The following is a 16,846-nucleotide window of genomic DNA, read 5'->3' on the forward strand; positions in this document are numbered from 1 at the left end:
CAATCATTGAGATTTTGTCCTAGGACTACAAATGCATTTGGATACATCGGTAGCATATATTTTCAGTTCAGTCCACAAGGCTTTGATCTGGGGTGTTTTGTCTCATTCAAAGCATATAAGTATTTATTATCTACAAGACTTCACGATAAAATTGTATTAATACTGCCATGGCATATGTTGAATGGAAGGAAGGGCCTTGATATGGCAATGAAGTGTAGTAGACACTAGGATCCTCAGCTCTCAGAGTCTGCTGGAAATCTGAAGGGGAGATTTAATAGAACTGATCCAGCATAAGTGCCCTTCTTCTCTGATGCAGCATCCAGAGGTCTCCAATAACAAAGATGCCAATAGAGGTAGTCCTCAACTTACAAGAGTTCATTTAGTGATGGTTCGAAGTTACAATGGCACTGAAAAAAGTGACTTATGACCATTTTCCAGAGTTATGACCGTTGTTGTTATCTCAGGGGTGTCAAACGGGAGGCCCATAGGCTGGATGCATAGGCCATGCCCACCCCAGCTCCGCAAAGGGAAAAAACATTGTGAAATATGACAGCAACATGATGCCGCGAGTTTGACACCCATGCCGTCATGTGATCAAAATTCAGATGCTTGGTAATTTGACTCATATTTATGACAGTTGTGGTGTTTTGGGGTCGTGACTGCCTTTTGCAACCTTCTGACAAAGTCACTGGGAAAGCCAGATTCCCTTGATAACTGTGTTACTGACTTTACTGACATTCAACAACTGTGGCAAGAAAGGTCATGAGGCAAAATTTACTTAACTATCTCACCTAGCAACAGAAATTTTGAGTTGAATTGTCATAAGTCGAGGACTACCTGTATTTTAATTCAAGCAGTTCAAGCCTTCAGTCCAATTTGCCAAGGAGGCGTGACCGCTTCTGTCCCTGGTGTTCCTCCTACCCGGCTCAGTTCCTGCGCCTCCTCAGAGGAGCAGCCGCTGCCGCTGCTGCAAAGAGAAGGGCAGAGTGACTAGCCAGCCAATGCAGCCACTCGCACACTAGATGCACCATGGGCTGGAACCGCACAAGAACCCCATTCAGGCGGAGGGAGGGAAGCCCTGGCCCGCCCGTCCTGGCCCACAGCTCTGCCCCTCTCCGGGCTGTTGCAGTGCCGCTTCCAGGTGGGATGCTGGAGGAGGAGGTGCCTGAATGGAGACACCACTGAGGCCCTGGCTCGCCAGTGTCTGAGCAACTGCGGTGGCTGGACAGTGGTGGCTGCTCTTCTGGGGCGGCGCAGGAGCTGAGCCCAGTGGGAGGAACGCCGGGGACAGAAGTGGTCGTGCCTCCTTGGCAAATTGGTGGGAAGGGGGAGAACTTGCTTCCTCAGGTAAGATGCCAGGCTCTACTCTCCTTGCATCCTGGAAGGCTCTTAAAAACATTTTGTTAAAAGTGAACCTTTGGTTTATGATGTGATTATGGACAGGCATCTGAGCATGCTATGGTTTATTTATTAAACTGATTGCTTATTATGAATATTTTCAGATTTGGTTTTTTCCCCTATTGTGTGTTGTCCAGTTTTTTTCTGATTGATATGGTTTACAGATACTGTATATACAGTATTTGAAAAGAAATTTCATCTCCTCTCACAAATCTGTTTGCTATTTTATTTCAATGGCATGATGTGATGGTACTTTGGGACTGCCCCAATATGGCAGAGGTTTATAGGCAAATCACAGCTTCCCCCTTTCCCCTTCTTCAAAGCAGTCAATCCTGCTATGTGATTGCACAATGTCTTTAAAGCAGTACAATTTCTATATTATGTTCAGAGGAAATCTATGGTACATTGTTAGCTAGATTGCCAAATAGATTGCCAATTCACTGATTCCAGATGAAGGATGTAGCTGACACACCAGCATTACCTGGTAAAAGAGGCTGAGTTCATATATTACCCTGATTTATTTAATAGAATAAAATACAATTCTTTATTGGCCAAGTGTGATTTGGAAGGAATTTGTCTTGGTGCAAATGCTTTCAATAATGGTTTGATGAGTGAGACACAAAAGTCTGGATTTCTAATTATCCTAAGCTAGTTTGTTTAACAATACCTTATTGAATAATGTATTAACATTTCTTTAAAATTACATTACTCCACAAACTGATAATTTTGTACTAGCTTAGTTCATGTGTGAATTCAGCCATGTGATTTTGATTTGCATTAGTTTCCCTCAAACTTGGCAACTTCAGATGGCATTGGATTTCAACTCTTATAACATCAGATCTTATTAAAACCAAACATAATTGAAGAGTACCAGGTTCAACTACACAAAGTATGCACAGCTAAATAGTCTTTGTTTTCCTTTGGTACCCCAACCTGGAGTTAGGAATAAAAACTCAAACTCTGATAGTGTAAGATCGGGGCTGCTTGTTGAAGTAGCTTCACCAAGTAATACAAACGGTGGAAACGACAGGAAAACTCGTTTCGGTTCATCCTCTGAACAGATGTTATCTTTGATAGATATGGGACTAAATTATGCTCGCAAACTATATTATACACCGCTTTGTGGTGGCAGGGAAAAAACGTCTTCAAAATTTGTGCATGGCTGCCACGCCTTAATAAGAAGCCCACAAGAAACAGAGACACACCTCCCTTCTTTCCTATCCCTGCAACTAGAAAATGGGAAAGGTTTGCTGTGCCGTCCCCATGTACAGATGTTTCCAGAGAAATACGAGACTTCTTTACTGAAGTCTCCTGGTGCTGCCGTCGTCGAGAATAAATTACCGGGGAGTCACGGGAGTGGCGTCCAGCAGTCGGAAAGGATCTGTATTTTACTTCTTCTCTGGGTTGTGCGGTTCCTTTGGCTAATTTTTAAGAAATCGGTCCCAGACCACTTAAAACGGGTCCGCCTATGGCCGTTCATCAGAGCCTTTTTAAAAGAAAGCCTTCGCTTCCCCCTTTTTTCCCGCCTCGCTCCTCAGGCACCACAGCACTGCAGACTACATTTCCCAGGGAGCCCGGCGGCTGTCATCCCGAGCGAGAGCCGCGTGAGGTCGTCCTTCAAGACCCGTCCTTCGGGTCCTCGGGTGGAGCCGGGTTGACTCCTTGCCAAGGCTCCGATTGGTCGCCGCATTTCGTTGCCGTGGGAAGCCGCGCTCTTGGGTGAGCCTCGCTGGAGCCGAAGGAGGGTCGCGATGCCCGGGGAGGGTCGCAGAGGGGAAACCTGGGCTGGGAGTGGTGGTGGTGGTGGTGCTGCCGCGTCTATTTCTCAAGGCAGCCACAAAATCAGCCGCCGGGCAGGCTGATTGAGGACGACACGTGCTCGGTTCACGGCCGCGCAAAGCCGGCGCGCGGCTCTTCAGTGCTGCGGGGGAATGGAACTTTAAACATGCTCAGATGCACTGTTTTCTCTTTGTAAACACACACACACACACACAGGGTCTCAGCTGTAGCTGAAGCTCTCCGGCGTCCGCTCTCGATCCGACTCTTTTTTTTTTTTTTTTGCCCTTTGCCTCCAGTGTTGGTGCCCGGGTGGGGTCGTGCATGGAGAGCAAGGTCCGTAGACCTTGTAGGGATGGTTGGCTATGATCCGGATTCCGAGTGTAGCTCCCTTTCGACTCTGAAAGTAGCGGCGGCAGGATCCGCTTCCGGATTGGTCACTCGGGCAATGATCGGCCCTTTTGATGTGCTGAAGATTCGATTTCAGGTATTATCTTTATGACGTCGGACAATCAAGAGGAAGGTGGATAACGGACGGAGCGTTAACGTTCTTCTGAGGAGCTGATTTGGCCGTTAGCTTTGCATTTCCAGAGGCTGTATAATTTAATGACAGAGCCCGCTGTTTTTATCCCCTCAGCTGCTTGCATAATGTTTGCATCAAGACAGAAACGCAGCTGACTGTTCCTTCACCTGAAGATGTTGGTCCCCGTTTAAAGGAACAGAAGGTGGCTCTTTAGCTACTACAGGAGCTACTACAGGAGTTACGATAGTTGTATGGAATCGGAGGCAGGTGGTGACAGGTATCTTCCTGACATACTTGGCTTGTGAGATGGACTTTCACAAGCATCTGAAGAGCCCCTTGGGAAGAGTGTACTAACTAGAAAGCCTTCCCGCTTGATTTAGCATAGTAGTTCCTGTGCTTGTATTGTGCAACTCAGTGTAGTGGTTTTCCTTGGGTGTTGCACTGCTTTGGCAAGGAAGCGTGATGATTATTACTTAGGGATGTTTAAAGATTTGCTTTGTTTACTCCAGGGTTTTTTTAAAAAATATTTTGGCCCCTTGAAAAGATGATTAACCGAATTTCCCTTCTACATATTCTAAACTTTTGGGAAGATTTTGTAGTCTAATATTTTCACTTTCTAACCTGCACAAAGTTTGGGATGAGCCTCCTGAAATTAGAGGCCAGTGTTGTATGTGTGACCTTCCAGGTGATTGAAGTTGCTGGAAGGCTAAGGAGGCCTATGCCTATTCTAAAGTAGCAAAGTAAATACAGGTAGTCCTTGACTTATGATCACAATTGAGGCCAGAATTTATGTGGCTAAGTGAGAAATTTGTTAAGTGAGTTTTGCCCCATTTTATGACTTTTCTTGCCACATTTGTTAAGTGAATCGTTGCAGTTGTTAAATTAGTAACCTAGTTGTTAAGTGAATCTGGCTTCCCCATTGACTTTGCTTGTCAGAAGGTCACAAAAGATGATCACATGTCCTTGGGACACTGCAACCTTCATAAATATGAACCAGTTGTAAAGCATCCGAGTGTAAATAATAAAAGTCACTTTTTTTCATCGCCCTTGTAACTTTAAACAGTTTCTAAATCGGTGGTATTCAACCAGTTCTGCCCGGTTCTGGAGAGCCGGTAGCGGCGATGAGCAGTGGAGACCAAACCAGTTCTCTTCACTGCTCTGTGTTTGGCCCACCTGCTCGCCCGGGCTCCCATACTCACTTTTATGGCCAGAATTCAAAGCACAGCTGCCACAATAGCGCCACAATAGCGCCACACAGCAGCTGCTGCAGCAACCAGCATCATGCAGGCTTGCAGGAGGCAAGTTAGAACGCCTCTGTGCCTGCACAAAGTGCGTGTTTGGCGTGCACATGCACGCAAAGTGTGCATGCGCATAAAGCATGGCCACCAAGCCACGCCCACCAAACCGGTGGCAACTTTAGTTGAATACCACCACTGCTCTAAATGTACTGTTATAATTTGAGGACTACCTGTATTTATATATTTCCTGCCAGGGTAAATAGTGATTATTTCCAGATAAATAAGTGTATATCAGAAAATACCATAGCCTAAGACATTTCTGATGATAATATCATGGCCCTAAGATATTTTGGAGTCTTAAATTTTCTACATAAGTATTAGAAAGTTTACTCATGCTATCATTTTTCAGCTTCAGATAGAGCAGCTTTCCTCCAAAAATCCACATGCGAAGTATCATGGTATCTGGCAGGCTGCTGGTAAGATTTTTCAGGAGGAGGGGGTCACTGCATTTTGGAAAGGTCATGTCCCTGCTCAACTTCTTTCCATCACATATGGGGCTGTCCAGGTGAGAATCAAATAATATTTTATCTATTCAGCCTGAAAACTGACAATTTTCATAACTTCCAGAGAGATCTGTTTAGCTGCCTTTTTGTGTTTCTTTTCAAAAACTGATTTATTTATTTTTTTTAGAATTAATATGACACAATTGAGTTGTTAACATGGAATGTTATGATTCTGGGACTAAAGATTTATTCTTAGCAAAACTTGGGATTTCATATTAACTTTTCTGCACATTTTTTCTGTTCTGGTAATGAGTTAATTTAAATAATTTTAAATGTTAATTAAGAACCTCCATGCTTGCACAAGAGTGATACTCTTGTTTTCTTTTGTCCAGACTTTGTACTCTGTAAATCTCGCTCTTAGAGCCCAAAAAACTCTTTGCTCTATTTTCTCTGATTTCACTTTCTTGCTACAACTTTGCATCCCAGATCCTGAAATGCAAAATAAAATCTGTTGATTTTTGCCAAAGGATGAGAAGCACATCAGCTGCCTCTTCTTTTTTTTTTTTTTTAATAAAAGTTTTATTGAAGTTTTCACAAAATATACAAATACAAATAAAATATCTTTTTTTGAGAACAGCGTGGACCCGGGTTATCACTTCTCCATACAGACATAAATTCAATACATATTTATCTTATACATTCTAATCCATATCTTATAACTATTTTCGCAAATTTTTTCAATAGCTTTTCCCTTTCTTTACTTCCTATAGCCTTATTTTAAATTATCTCATTCCTTTCTTAATTCATATCTTTTTCTAATTTTTAAAATCTTTCTAATCAATGTTTTTATACTTTCGTCTGTCCTGTTTACGATTTCATATTATCTTTTCACATAAAACAAATTTTCCCTTGTAATTACTAGACTGGAGCGTAACACCTTTGTATCTTTTTTCAAATCTTATTTAAAAATTTAAGTTACATCTTTACAGTTATAACATTCATTTTCTAACCTCTATTTTGTAACACATACCTATTTTCAATCGAATTCTGCTTGGTACATTCCCTTAAAGTACACACAAAATTCTTATCTGTGTATATGTGTATAACAATACTAAATGGAATAATTATTCTATTCAAGTACAGCTCCGCATTAATATTAATAACAATCTTTTACATTTCTATTTCTTTTAACAAACGTTACCTAGTAATATCAGTTGTCTTTCACTTTAATCATCTATATTTCATATTTTACTTATTACTGTCTTTAAATAAAAAAATATTTAAATAAAAAACCAAACAATTATTAACAGTAGTCAATAAAGTTATTATTCTTATTCAAGTTCATCTTGTCAACTGATAAAAATCTTCCATGTTTCTTTTCAGGTTTTTTTTAAACGTTATTTTTAAATCATTGAGAGCCTTATTCTCTTTACAAACAAATATTCCATTACACATCAATATAATTTTTTTCTATCACTTTAATCATCTAACATATTTTCTAACCCTTTTCTATTTCTAATATAATAATGCTATCCTATGCACCTTTGCAGAATCCTCTCCTTAAGTTAAATTTTAACCATTGTCTCTGTGTCTTTTAAATAGGTTTATACCTTTAATTCTTGTACGTTTTTCCTGTACCTCTATATCTTGTTTCTGTCTTTTGTAGCTTCTTTTCCTTTCCCTCTTCCCTCTCTTCTTCTCGCTCCCCTTTTTATTCCCTTTTCTATCTGATTCTCCCTTCTGTGATCCTCCCTTCTGCTTCTTCCTGATATTATGATTACTTTTCAAATTACTCTTTTTGGGGGGTTGTTGCTTCAGTGCTAAAGTTTTTAACTCCCTTTCCTCCCTTTCCCTTTTTTACCCCGTTTAAAATTGCTTGGTCATTAAAGATGGCTTCTTCATTGTCAAGCCCTTCTTGTTCTGCCAGCGTTTCTTGTTGTTTTTCATAGTTCAAGATCTCCATTTCTAAGAATTGAAATACAAAGCCAAAAGATCCTCTTCCGTCTTGTGCTTCTTCTTTTTGTTCTTTAAGTCTCATTTTTAACTCTTCAAGGAGTGATGCCATTTTAAAAAAAATTAAACAACCCCCAATTGATTTTATTTTATTTCATTAGGATCCTCCATCCAAAGTTCCAGGAATCATCCAATAATCCAAAACTGTTTCTTGCTTCTTTTCTCACTTTCTCTTTCCAGGGGCTTTGTTTTGCATATAACAAAGTTTTACCTATAATGTATCTTTTGCAAACCTTGTTAAAATGCCACTGTCAATTTTTTTTTTTTTTAAGTTCCAGGTGGTCTCCTCCATTTTCCAGATTCCACCCTCTTTTTTCCTTTATCCCTCCCCTGCTTTCTTTCTTTTTTTAAAGAAAGTTTTTACATTATCCAAGAATCTTTATCCCTTTGACACTTTATTTTCAGCTAGAAGTAGCCTATTAATGTCAAAGTGGATTAGTATCAGTTTCTTATTCGAATCTTTTCTTCTTAATGTTCCAAGTCAGTTAAAACTGTTGATATTAGAGGGAAAAAAGCCAATTCTGTTTCCTTTCCCTTTCTCTTTCTCAGCTTAAAATCTTTTTTAGGAATAGTATTAGTCTTTAAAATTCAGGTTCCAGGTACCTTAAATAGATGTTCTCCATTCAACCCAGTCAGTCATACTTTCTCCTTTAAACTTCCTCCTGCACAATCTTGTCCGGTCGGGTTCTTCTTTGAGGTGGCCATTTCTGACCACCGCTGCAACCGCCTTTGGGAAAGGGAGTAATGGCCAGCCGAGGAGGAGAGATGTGGCTCTCCTCAACCCCACTGATAGCTCCACGCTCTTCACCACCTCTATGGGGTGGCTTCAGCACCGAATCTACGCGGCTCGGGGCACTCCAGCGACGAGCACGGATCAAAACCGGAGATGATCGCGATTTCGGTCCGTCGCCAAAAAAGCCCAAACTGGAAGTTCCTGAGCTGCCTCTTCTTGTTTTGATTATTTAATGATAATCTATCTTGGATACTAGTTTGTAAACTGATGTAATTCTGAGGAGTCCAAATGGTTCTTTCTCAGATGTTGGGTATGCTCACGTGCTAACTCAGTATAAATTGAGGAAGGATTTACCTAATTATTAAGGTTCAGATATTGTAACATATTAAACCATAAAGTAACTATGTTAACTGGATCCACTCAACCCATTGAGCCATAAATTAGCCAACTATGCAGCTCTACTGATACTTACTTCCAGAGACATCCACCATCCTAAATCCTATAAATGAAATAAGTGAAAAAAGATTCATCATAGTAATTAGTACTTATCTAATTACTTCAGAGATGCAAAGCCTGAATTTTTGGACCACATGCATTAACAGAAATTATTCTTTTAAAATACCATTGTGTGATTGGTGGCTCTCTTAAAATCAAATATGTACATTTCTGATTGTTTTGGTTTTCTTTTACAAGTTTGTCAGCTTTGAATTTCTGACGAAGCTGGCACACCATGGCACATCTTACGATGCTCGTGACTTCACTGTGCACTTTATCTGTGGCGGTCTGTCTGCTTGTGCTGCTACTATAACAGTTCAGCCTCTTGACACATTGCGCACTCGCTTGGCTGCCCAAGGAGAACCGAAGGTAAGAGATGGATGAAAGATTTACCCCCCACCCCCACCCCAGTGCTTCCAGATTAATTCTGTTTTTGCTACCTGGAGAATATTCTAGCACCTTACTTTACACCGACAGTATTTATTTAATGAAATGATGCCATTCTGACTCGTTTCCAACTTACTTAGAGTCTTAGGGCCATTTATGAGATTAATGCATTTATTATGGTATAAGCTTTCATAGGAGGGACTGTCATTGAGTTTCTTTTATTACATCATAAAACATCATGGTATCAACAGCGTTCTTGGCATCTATACAGGTTCTTGGTTTAAATATCCTAATACATTATATTACATTTGTTTAATATTAAATAATAGCTTTAACTATGATTACTATTCTTATATCTTTGTATAATGTATGAAATTATGTTTTACTTTCTTAAGGATTATTCCAGTTAGGTTTCTTGTCTCACTTCTTAGTTCTGTTTGTTAACTATTTATACCAATTGTTCCAAATTAAAAAGAGAATTCAGAGTCATCTTTTTCTTTCAGTTTCAATGTTAACATGTAAATCTCAGCACTTTCCATTACTTTATGTATTATTAATTCTTCGTTAGGGGTATTTGGAGTTTTCCATACCTGCGCAAAGGCTATTCTGGTGGCTGTTGTAATGTGTAGCAATAAATATTTTACTTCTTTTAGTAATCTATCTTTGATGATTCCTAAGAGGAAGATTTCTGGTCTGAGCTCAATCTGGTACCCAATAATCTCTTGTAACCAGTTTTTGATTTGGATCCAGTATGTCCTGGTCTCGGGGCACAACCACCACATGTGATAAAATGTACCATCAACTTTTTTACATTTCCAACATTTGGGACTTATGTTGGGATAAATTTTTGCCAATCTCGTTGGAGCTAAATACCATCTATAAAACATTTTGTACCTATTTTCTTTGTATGCCGCGGATACCATTAACTTATAATTTATGTTCCATATTTTCTCCCATTCCTCTAATTCTATAGTGTGTCCAGAATTCTGTGCCTATGCAATCGTTGTGCCTTTGACTGTTTCTTCTTCCATTTTGAAGTCTAATAAGTATTTGTATATTTTAGTTATAAATTTTTGTTCCGGTCCCATTAAGATTTTATCTAATTGATTCTGCCCTTTGTCAAAACCAAAATCTTTTAAGTCTTTTTTATATTTATTTGGGATTTGCAAATATGGCCACCATCAATTATGATTCCATTTTCCTTTAGTTCTTGATTTGATTTTGATTTTCCTTGACTAATCATTCCTCATAGCTTACCATTTTCCTTAGGTCTAATCTATTTGGATGGATTATGGCTTCCATGGATGACAGAGGAGGGACTGTCCTCTTTATGTGTCACAAGATTCTTGGTTGATACGTTAGGAAACTGACAGGCAAGGCTAGGAGGAGTGCTTGGGGCGGATGAAGAAATAAGTATGCAGAGTCCCAAAGGGTGAAGGGAAGACTTCGATAAACAGCTGCATCTTGAGAAAAGCTATAAACCTGATAGGGAAGCAACCTGAAAGATAGGAATCACCATCCATCAAGGTTTACAGTATGTGGGAATTAGATCAATATGGCTTGTTTACTAAAGCAGAGTTATTTTGGCTTACTATGTTTGAATCCAGCCATTTTAGTATGAAGTATTCAAGTGCAAAGTGGAAGAGGTGCTTCACATCCGGGATGGTCATGGTCTCTTTACCTGTCAGCAGCTTCTTTTCCTGGTCTATCACTGTTCACCCAGGAAAACAGGTGTTTTATCTTCAGAAGCTCCTTATTCTAATACGTGTTAAATTTCAGGTGTTAAGTTTCCTGTGGGAACAGTCTTTGCTTCTCTTACACAAATTTGAAATTCTGTGCTCAGAAATTATTTTCCACAGAAGGATTATTATGCATGCAGAATAAGCTGTGCAAGTTTATATCTTATTGTCCAGATAGGCATCATAGGAACTGTACTTTGCATAATAGATCATTTTGCTTTTCAGTACCCCATTGAGAAGGCAGCTGTGTGGGAGGAGCAAAGGGTAGCACAGGGATTGTCTAGTCATGACAAAAAGGCACAGGGCCTCTGCTGCCAGAGATCTCTGCCTGGCACATGGGAGAGAGTCTTCCTGAGATCAGTCTTTAGGAAATCCATAGGGATATTTCTTTTTCTCTCTCTCTCTCTCATCGAGCTTTTAACTGGTTACTTGCTTTTAGTAATGATTTTATCATGATGTGTTTTATATTCTTTAAAAAAAAATTCTTTCCAACTTGAGTACTCTTCAGAGCAGAAAAGCGAATAAATAATAGCCACACTGCTGGGATCTGCCAATACATTAAAACATCTAATATTCTTGGGAAGAACTCGATGAGTATGAAGGCCAACAGCAGCTAATGAACTGGGAGCTGTGATTTCACACGTGCCTATGATAATAACACCTTTAAGAACATCAAACATCTGCCTATCTCAGGTCTTTGGGAAGGATTCAATAGATGGAGAAAAATGCCAAACCCAGTCTAAACATCTGACTGGCTGTGCGACCAACCATCATACAATGATGACCAGAAGTGTAAATAGTGTAGATAGCCCATTTAGGTAATGAAGCTTTTTGACAGCATAGCTGAAATCTAGCTTCCATACTGAGAGCAAAATTTGCATCATGGTCAAGGAAACATGTTCCTCCTTAAATTGTTTTAGATTTACAGGAACCTCCGCCATGCTGTGGTCAGCATGTACCAGAAGGAAGGGCTCCTGACTTTCTATAGGGGACTGAGCCCAACCATAATTGCCATTGTTCCTTATGCCGGCTTCCAGTTTTCCTTCTACAGTCTCCTGAAGAGGGTGTACAACTGGATTGTTCCAAGCGACGAGACGAAGAAAGGTTGGTGCTAATGGCGGGGCTGGGCAGGGGAAAGGGGGCAGGTGAGCTCGCGGTTATACCGGGAGGGCTGTCTTGTCCCCAAGCTGGGCTTAGAAAGTCTGCTACCTCAAGGTTGGAAATCAGCTGGTGGCCAATTTGTAAGTGTGATATCAGTAAGTAAATAGGAACCCACTGAGAACCTTTCATAAAGATAATCCTACCCTTGTGTGGCTCACGCCTCTCCTATGTTGACCAGTCCAGGGCTTTGAAGGGCAGGATCAGAGTTAGCTTTGGAGTGCTTCCTTCCACGTTTAACTTCTTGGTTTTTCAGGTAATATTAGAAACTTAGTGTGCGGCAGCTGTGCTGGTGTCCTCAGCAAAACCCTGACCTATCCCTTTGACCTGTTCAAGAAGCGACTGCAAGTAGGTGGTTTTGAACAAGCCAGAGCAGCCTTTGGGCAGGTGAGAAGGGGATTTGACTTGTGGAAATATTTCTTGTTCCCTTTCCTCTCTTTTTCCATGCTAAATATATCAGGCAAGTGGGGTATATCTGCTGAAACAACCAGATTTTCCCCTTTTATGCAATATCTAAAATAGGAGTTCTGCCTCACCTGCTCTCGTCCCCTTATTTTAGTGTTTCTCAACCATGGCAATTTTCCAGGTAGGTGGATTTCCACTCACAGAATTCTCCATGTGGGCTGTGGGATTCTGGGAGTTGAAGTACGCCCACCAGGAAGTTGCTATGGTTGGGAAACCCTGCCTTTGATGAAGACATTGCTAGAAGTATGTTCTGCCCACCACTGAGATCTTGTAGCTTTGATGCTTGTAGCCTTTCAGTGTATATTGGATGCATTGCTTGTAATGGAGCCATTGCTGCCCCCACCCACACCCACCCCGGCTATTTCTAGATGAGAACTTGGGGCCGATGCTTTCCCTCCTGCCTTTTTTTTCCTGTTACATGCAGAAGGGTGGCAGTTTATCACACTGTGTTTTTGCTCAGCTTGCCGTTGAATCAACTGCAGTTTGTGCAAGCCACAGTGGCCCGTATTTTGACAGAGGTTGCTTTATTATACACAGAGCCTAGTAGTTTTAAATGGTGTGCGAAGAAAAGAGGAAGTGGGAGCACCTGAACTTCCCACATCTTGTTTGTGTAATAATAAGGCACAACTTAGTTGGTGCCACCTTATTCAACCTTCTTCTTTCAAAGTATTGAACATACACCTTTTCACAATAAAACTGTGTTATAAATATTTAGTTTCTTTTTTGTTCAACTAGCCAGTTTGCGGTGGCTTTTTTTTTCTTTCTTTCTAAATCTCAATCCATAGCTCTTAAGTATACTATTCCTGATTCTTTTTGTCATTTTCTGCCTGGAGACCAATATGCATAACCTGGCTATGTGGTGCTTCGGAATCAGTTTCCATGAGAGAGCACTAACATAGCACTTCTTGCCATGACTTTTCCCTATGATTACATGAGACTGAATCCAACATCCTGTTATATCTAGGAGAGAAGACTTTGTACCCAGCCTGAATCTCTGCTCTTTCTCACTCACTTCTTGTGTCTGCAGGTTCGAAGCTACACTAGCATCATGGACTGTGCCCGACAGATAATCTTGGATGAGGGACCCAGAGGGTTCTTCAAGGGCTTCACCCCAAGCATGTTGAAGGCTGCTTTCTCCACCGGCTTCACCTTTTTCTGGTATGAGCTCTTTTGCAGTCTTCTGCTAACAATGCAAGACTCTGGTGGTTCCAAGAAGCAAGAAGGCTAATGCAAGCAAGAGCTGCTTACCTGCCTTCCCCTCCGGTGGATGTTCTTAAGAGTGTAATTCTGGCAGCTGCAGCCATCATAGTTGGGGATTGAAGGGTGAGGCAAGGCATATGGGACTGGAGATTTGAGACGTGACTCTCAGCCCAAGCCCAGGATGCACATTACTCATTGGTTTGGTTCAAAACAGAAACGGTGGCTGACCTCAACACCTGCTCAGGTTGCCTGTTTAGTCTGCAGTTGCAGCGTTTGTGAGTCTTGATGAGGTTCATCATCAAGGCCTCTGAAGATCTTTGCTGCAAAGGGGTGTCTGCTTTTTCTACTGTTTCATAACAGAGGGTTTCAATCAGACCCCCGGGTCACATATCAAAATCCCCTTTTGTGACCCTGAAAACTTTATACCCTTAAACCGAACCATATATTGACTAGTGGCTGGCCAGACTTCTCTAGCATGGCCATTTTGCAATGCCTGTGATAAGCTGGATGTCCTGGCATTTAGGGACATTTGCTTAATAGACAACTACCTGCCTTGGCCATTCAGCCCCACAGTAAAAATATTACAGGTGTTTTGTCAGGTCATTCCCCCATTCGCTTGCTTCTTGGCTGAGGTTCTTGCAGGCCCTGTGATTTTACAGTGTTTCATTAGTGAGTATGTGGAAATTGTCTTGTTGCCAAAATCCTAAACGAAGTAGAGGAAGATCTGCTTATCTTTCCCTTCTGTGTTAGCAGGACCATTAGAGTTCATGGTTCCTCTTGCCCTACCCATACATAAATATATTTTGCCACTACTCCAAATTCAAAATAGAGGGCAAGCATACAAGGGGCCTGTAAATTAGACACATATTTTTGCACTATCAACTTCTCCCTTCTTACTAAAACACATATGCTGGATATAAATGCTTAAGAAGTTTTTGTTTTAAACTTTTTCATTTTGAATCAAAGTGATGAAAAAATAGTGTTGACTACACAATTATTCAGTTTCATTTTGTGAAAAGATACATCTTTTAAATTATTGTAATGATTTTTCTTAAACAATATTATCCCCTGATAGCTTTCTTTTCCCCCAAGAAGAAGCTCTGGAATAACAACGGAAATTTTTTTGCAGCGAACTCTTAACATTTAGTGAAAAAAGAATTGCTTGCCTGGCTGAATTTGGCCAATTTTATATATATATGAAAGCTATAAAGAAAATTAAACAATTGGTGCAATCTTGTTGAAGTTTACTCAGAAATAAATCTCACTATGCACATTTAGAATTGCAGCCTTTACTTTCCAAGTCATGGAAAGATAGATTTCTCAGTTTCCTGGTACATGCTCTGTATTTACATTAAAAAGTTCACTGCAATTGGGTAAGTAAGTTTGCTTTAAGGTTTTGTCCTCACAAGCTGAATATTCTTATACTAATTCAGTTCTGCCTGACATAAAATATGAGTTGTCATAGTCCCAGTTTCATACACAGGAAGAAGCTGATTCTCTTTTCTCTACCCATTTTCTATGCACTTTTCTGTAAAATGTAAATGTAAAAGCATAAAAATAATGTATATTTATTTATGTAGATATTTTTGTACTCTGTAACCTTTGCATGGTAGCTGGGGAAAAAGCAATGACTGCAAACTGACAGGGTAAGAGTTGGGAAATCACCAAATTTTTTACAGCAATCAAGTTGATTTCCACTCCATGACATCCTTTCAGCATAGGACAATCCACATTCAGATACACTGCTAAGTTGAAGGTACTGAAGTAATACACAAGTACACTCCAGTTTGCTATATACCTGATAAGATATAACCAAAGCTTCTGGAAAGAGAGAGGCTTAAAAAAATTAAGAGATTTGTTTCCAGCAGTATCTGCAAATTCTTTTTATGAAACTTCCACTACTGGCAGGATGGATTTTAATTCTTTTGGTATCAAATTATGCTGAATCAGTAGAATCAGAGCTGTTGCTGTTTAGAAGTACAGAGACTGCAAGCAGGAAAGTTTCAAGCTACTTTCTTTTGCTTACCTACTGGGTCAGGTTGTTCTTTGTACTCTTATCTGTATTTATTTTCATAAGAGCTGTGAAAGTCACATTCCAGCTACATTGCATACCATTGGAAGGGCCCTGATTTGTGCAAACTTTGTTCTATGTTCTCATGCAGGACCTTTAAAACTGAGTCTTGCAACTTGGAAAGGGATAACTACCTTCGTTCCCCAAAGTAAACAGCCTTGCAAAGAAGATAGTTCTTGCTGGTGAATTTTGAAAGGCACGAATTCGGGGGCATAAGGAATTGCTGGCCACCCCCTTCCCACCCAGTCAAGAACTTGGGCGATTACCTTGACTGGAGTGAAAACTTCAGCTCAGTCTTTTTTGAATGCCACACACCCTGCCAGGGTTCTTGTGTTTTTCCCTACCTATACAGTACATTAGCTCATGAAACCTGCCTTTCTGTCAGAATTACCCTCTTTTTAAGCATGCAAACTAGCAAGCTTAAAAGGCAAGCATGAAGTCTCACCAATCCAAAGAAAGAAGGAACACTTGACATTTGTAGTCTCCAAGTACAAGCCAGGTCACTTATCTTTCAGTTCTCCTCTATCCTTTAGTGCCTCCTTCAATCTGCTTCCTCAAATATGTTAATGTTAAGATATTGTGCCTTATGACAGTGCCAAAATCAGTGTATACTTTAATACTTCCGTGTTAGGTCTGCAGTTTCTGCCCACACCTCCAAAACCGTTGATGGTTATTAGCTGGACTCCTATGCCAATGAGAACCCAGACAAACTTGTACTCCTAGTACTGTAATCTAAATGATCTTTGTAGACATCTAGGGTTGTGCAAGGTTTCAGATTCCATTACTGAATTTTTGTTCACTCCCTGTGTTTAACATGAATGCTTAATCTATAACACTGTGTCTGTATTTTTCATATAAAGATTTATTTTTTGTGGCTGAGACAGTTTGGACCACCCAGTTTTCTAGTCCATAGAACATGTGTCTATCTTGAAAGAAAAATAAATATATAATTATATTTATCATAATTGTGGACTATTTTTTTCTTTTTGCGATCGCCACTCTTTTCTTCTGAGAATCCAACAGAGGAACAGCATGTAAACATCCCTTTTCACTTTACTGCACCTAAGCAGTACCTAGGAAAGACTTGGGAAAGGCAGCGGATGTTTGGCAGGGAAAGGCTTTTTATAAACTTGCTTTTTATAAACAG

General features: G+C 40.2%; 1 protein-coding gene across 1 annotated transcript; it reads left to right on the top strand.

Annotated features, from left to right (window-relative positions):
- The first annotated feature begins 2,971 nt into the window (after positions 1 to 2,971).
- Positions 2,972 to 16,664, top strand: SLC25A19 (solute carrier family 25 member 19). The gene is made up of 7 exons (XM_026667440.2): positions 2,972 to 3,117; positions 3,474 to 3,661; positions 5,345 to 5,500; positions 8,878 to 9,048; positions 11,726 to 11,909; positions 12,220 to 12,350; positions 13,456 to 16,664. The coding sequence occupies exons 2-7, from the start codon at positions 3,530 to 3,532 to the stop codon at positions 13,654 to 13,656; spliced, it is 975 nt and encodes a 324-aa protein (XP_026523225.1). The 5' UTR covers positions 2,972 to 3,117; positions 3,474 to 3,529; the 3' UTR covers positions 13,657 to 16,664.
- The last annotated feature ends 182 nt before the right edge of the window (positions 16,665 to 16,846 follow it).

The sequence above is a fragment of the Notechis scutatus genome, chromosome 2 (assembly GCF_049901735.1).
Source record: "Notechis scutatus isolate UNSWTSFEM ecotype Mainland chromosome 2, rNotScu1.2, whole genome shotgun sequence".
In the NCBI taxonomy this organism is placed as follows: domain Eukaryota; kingdom Metazoa; phylum Chordata; class Lepidosauria; order Squamata; family Elapidae; genus Notechis; species Notechis scutatus.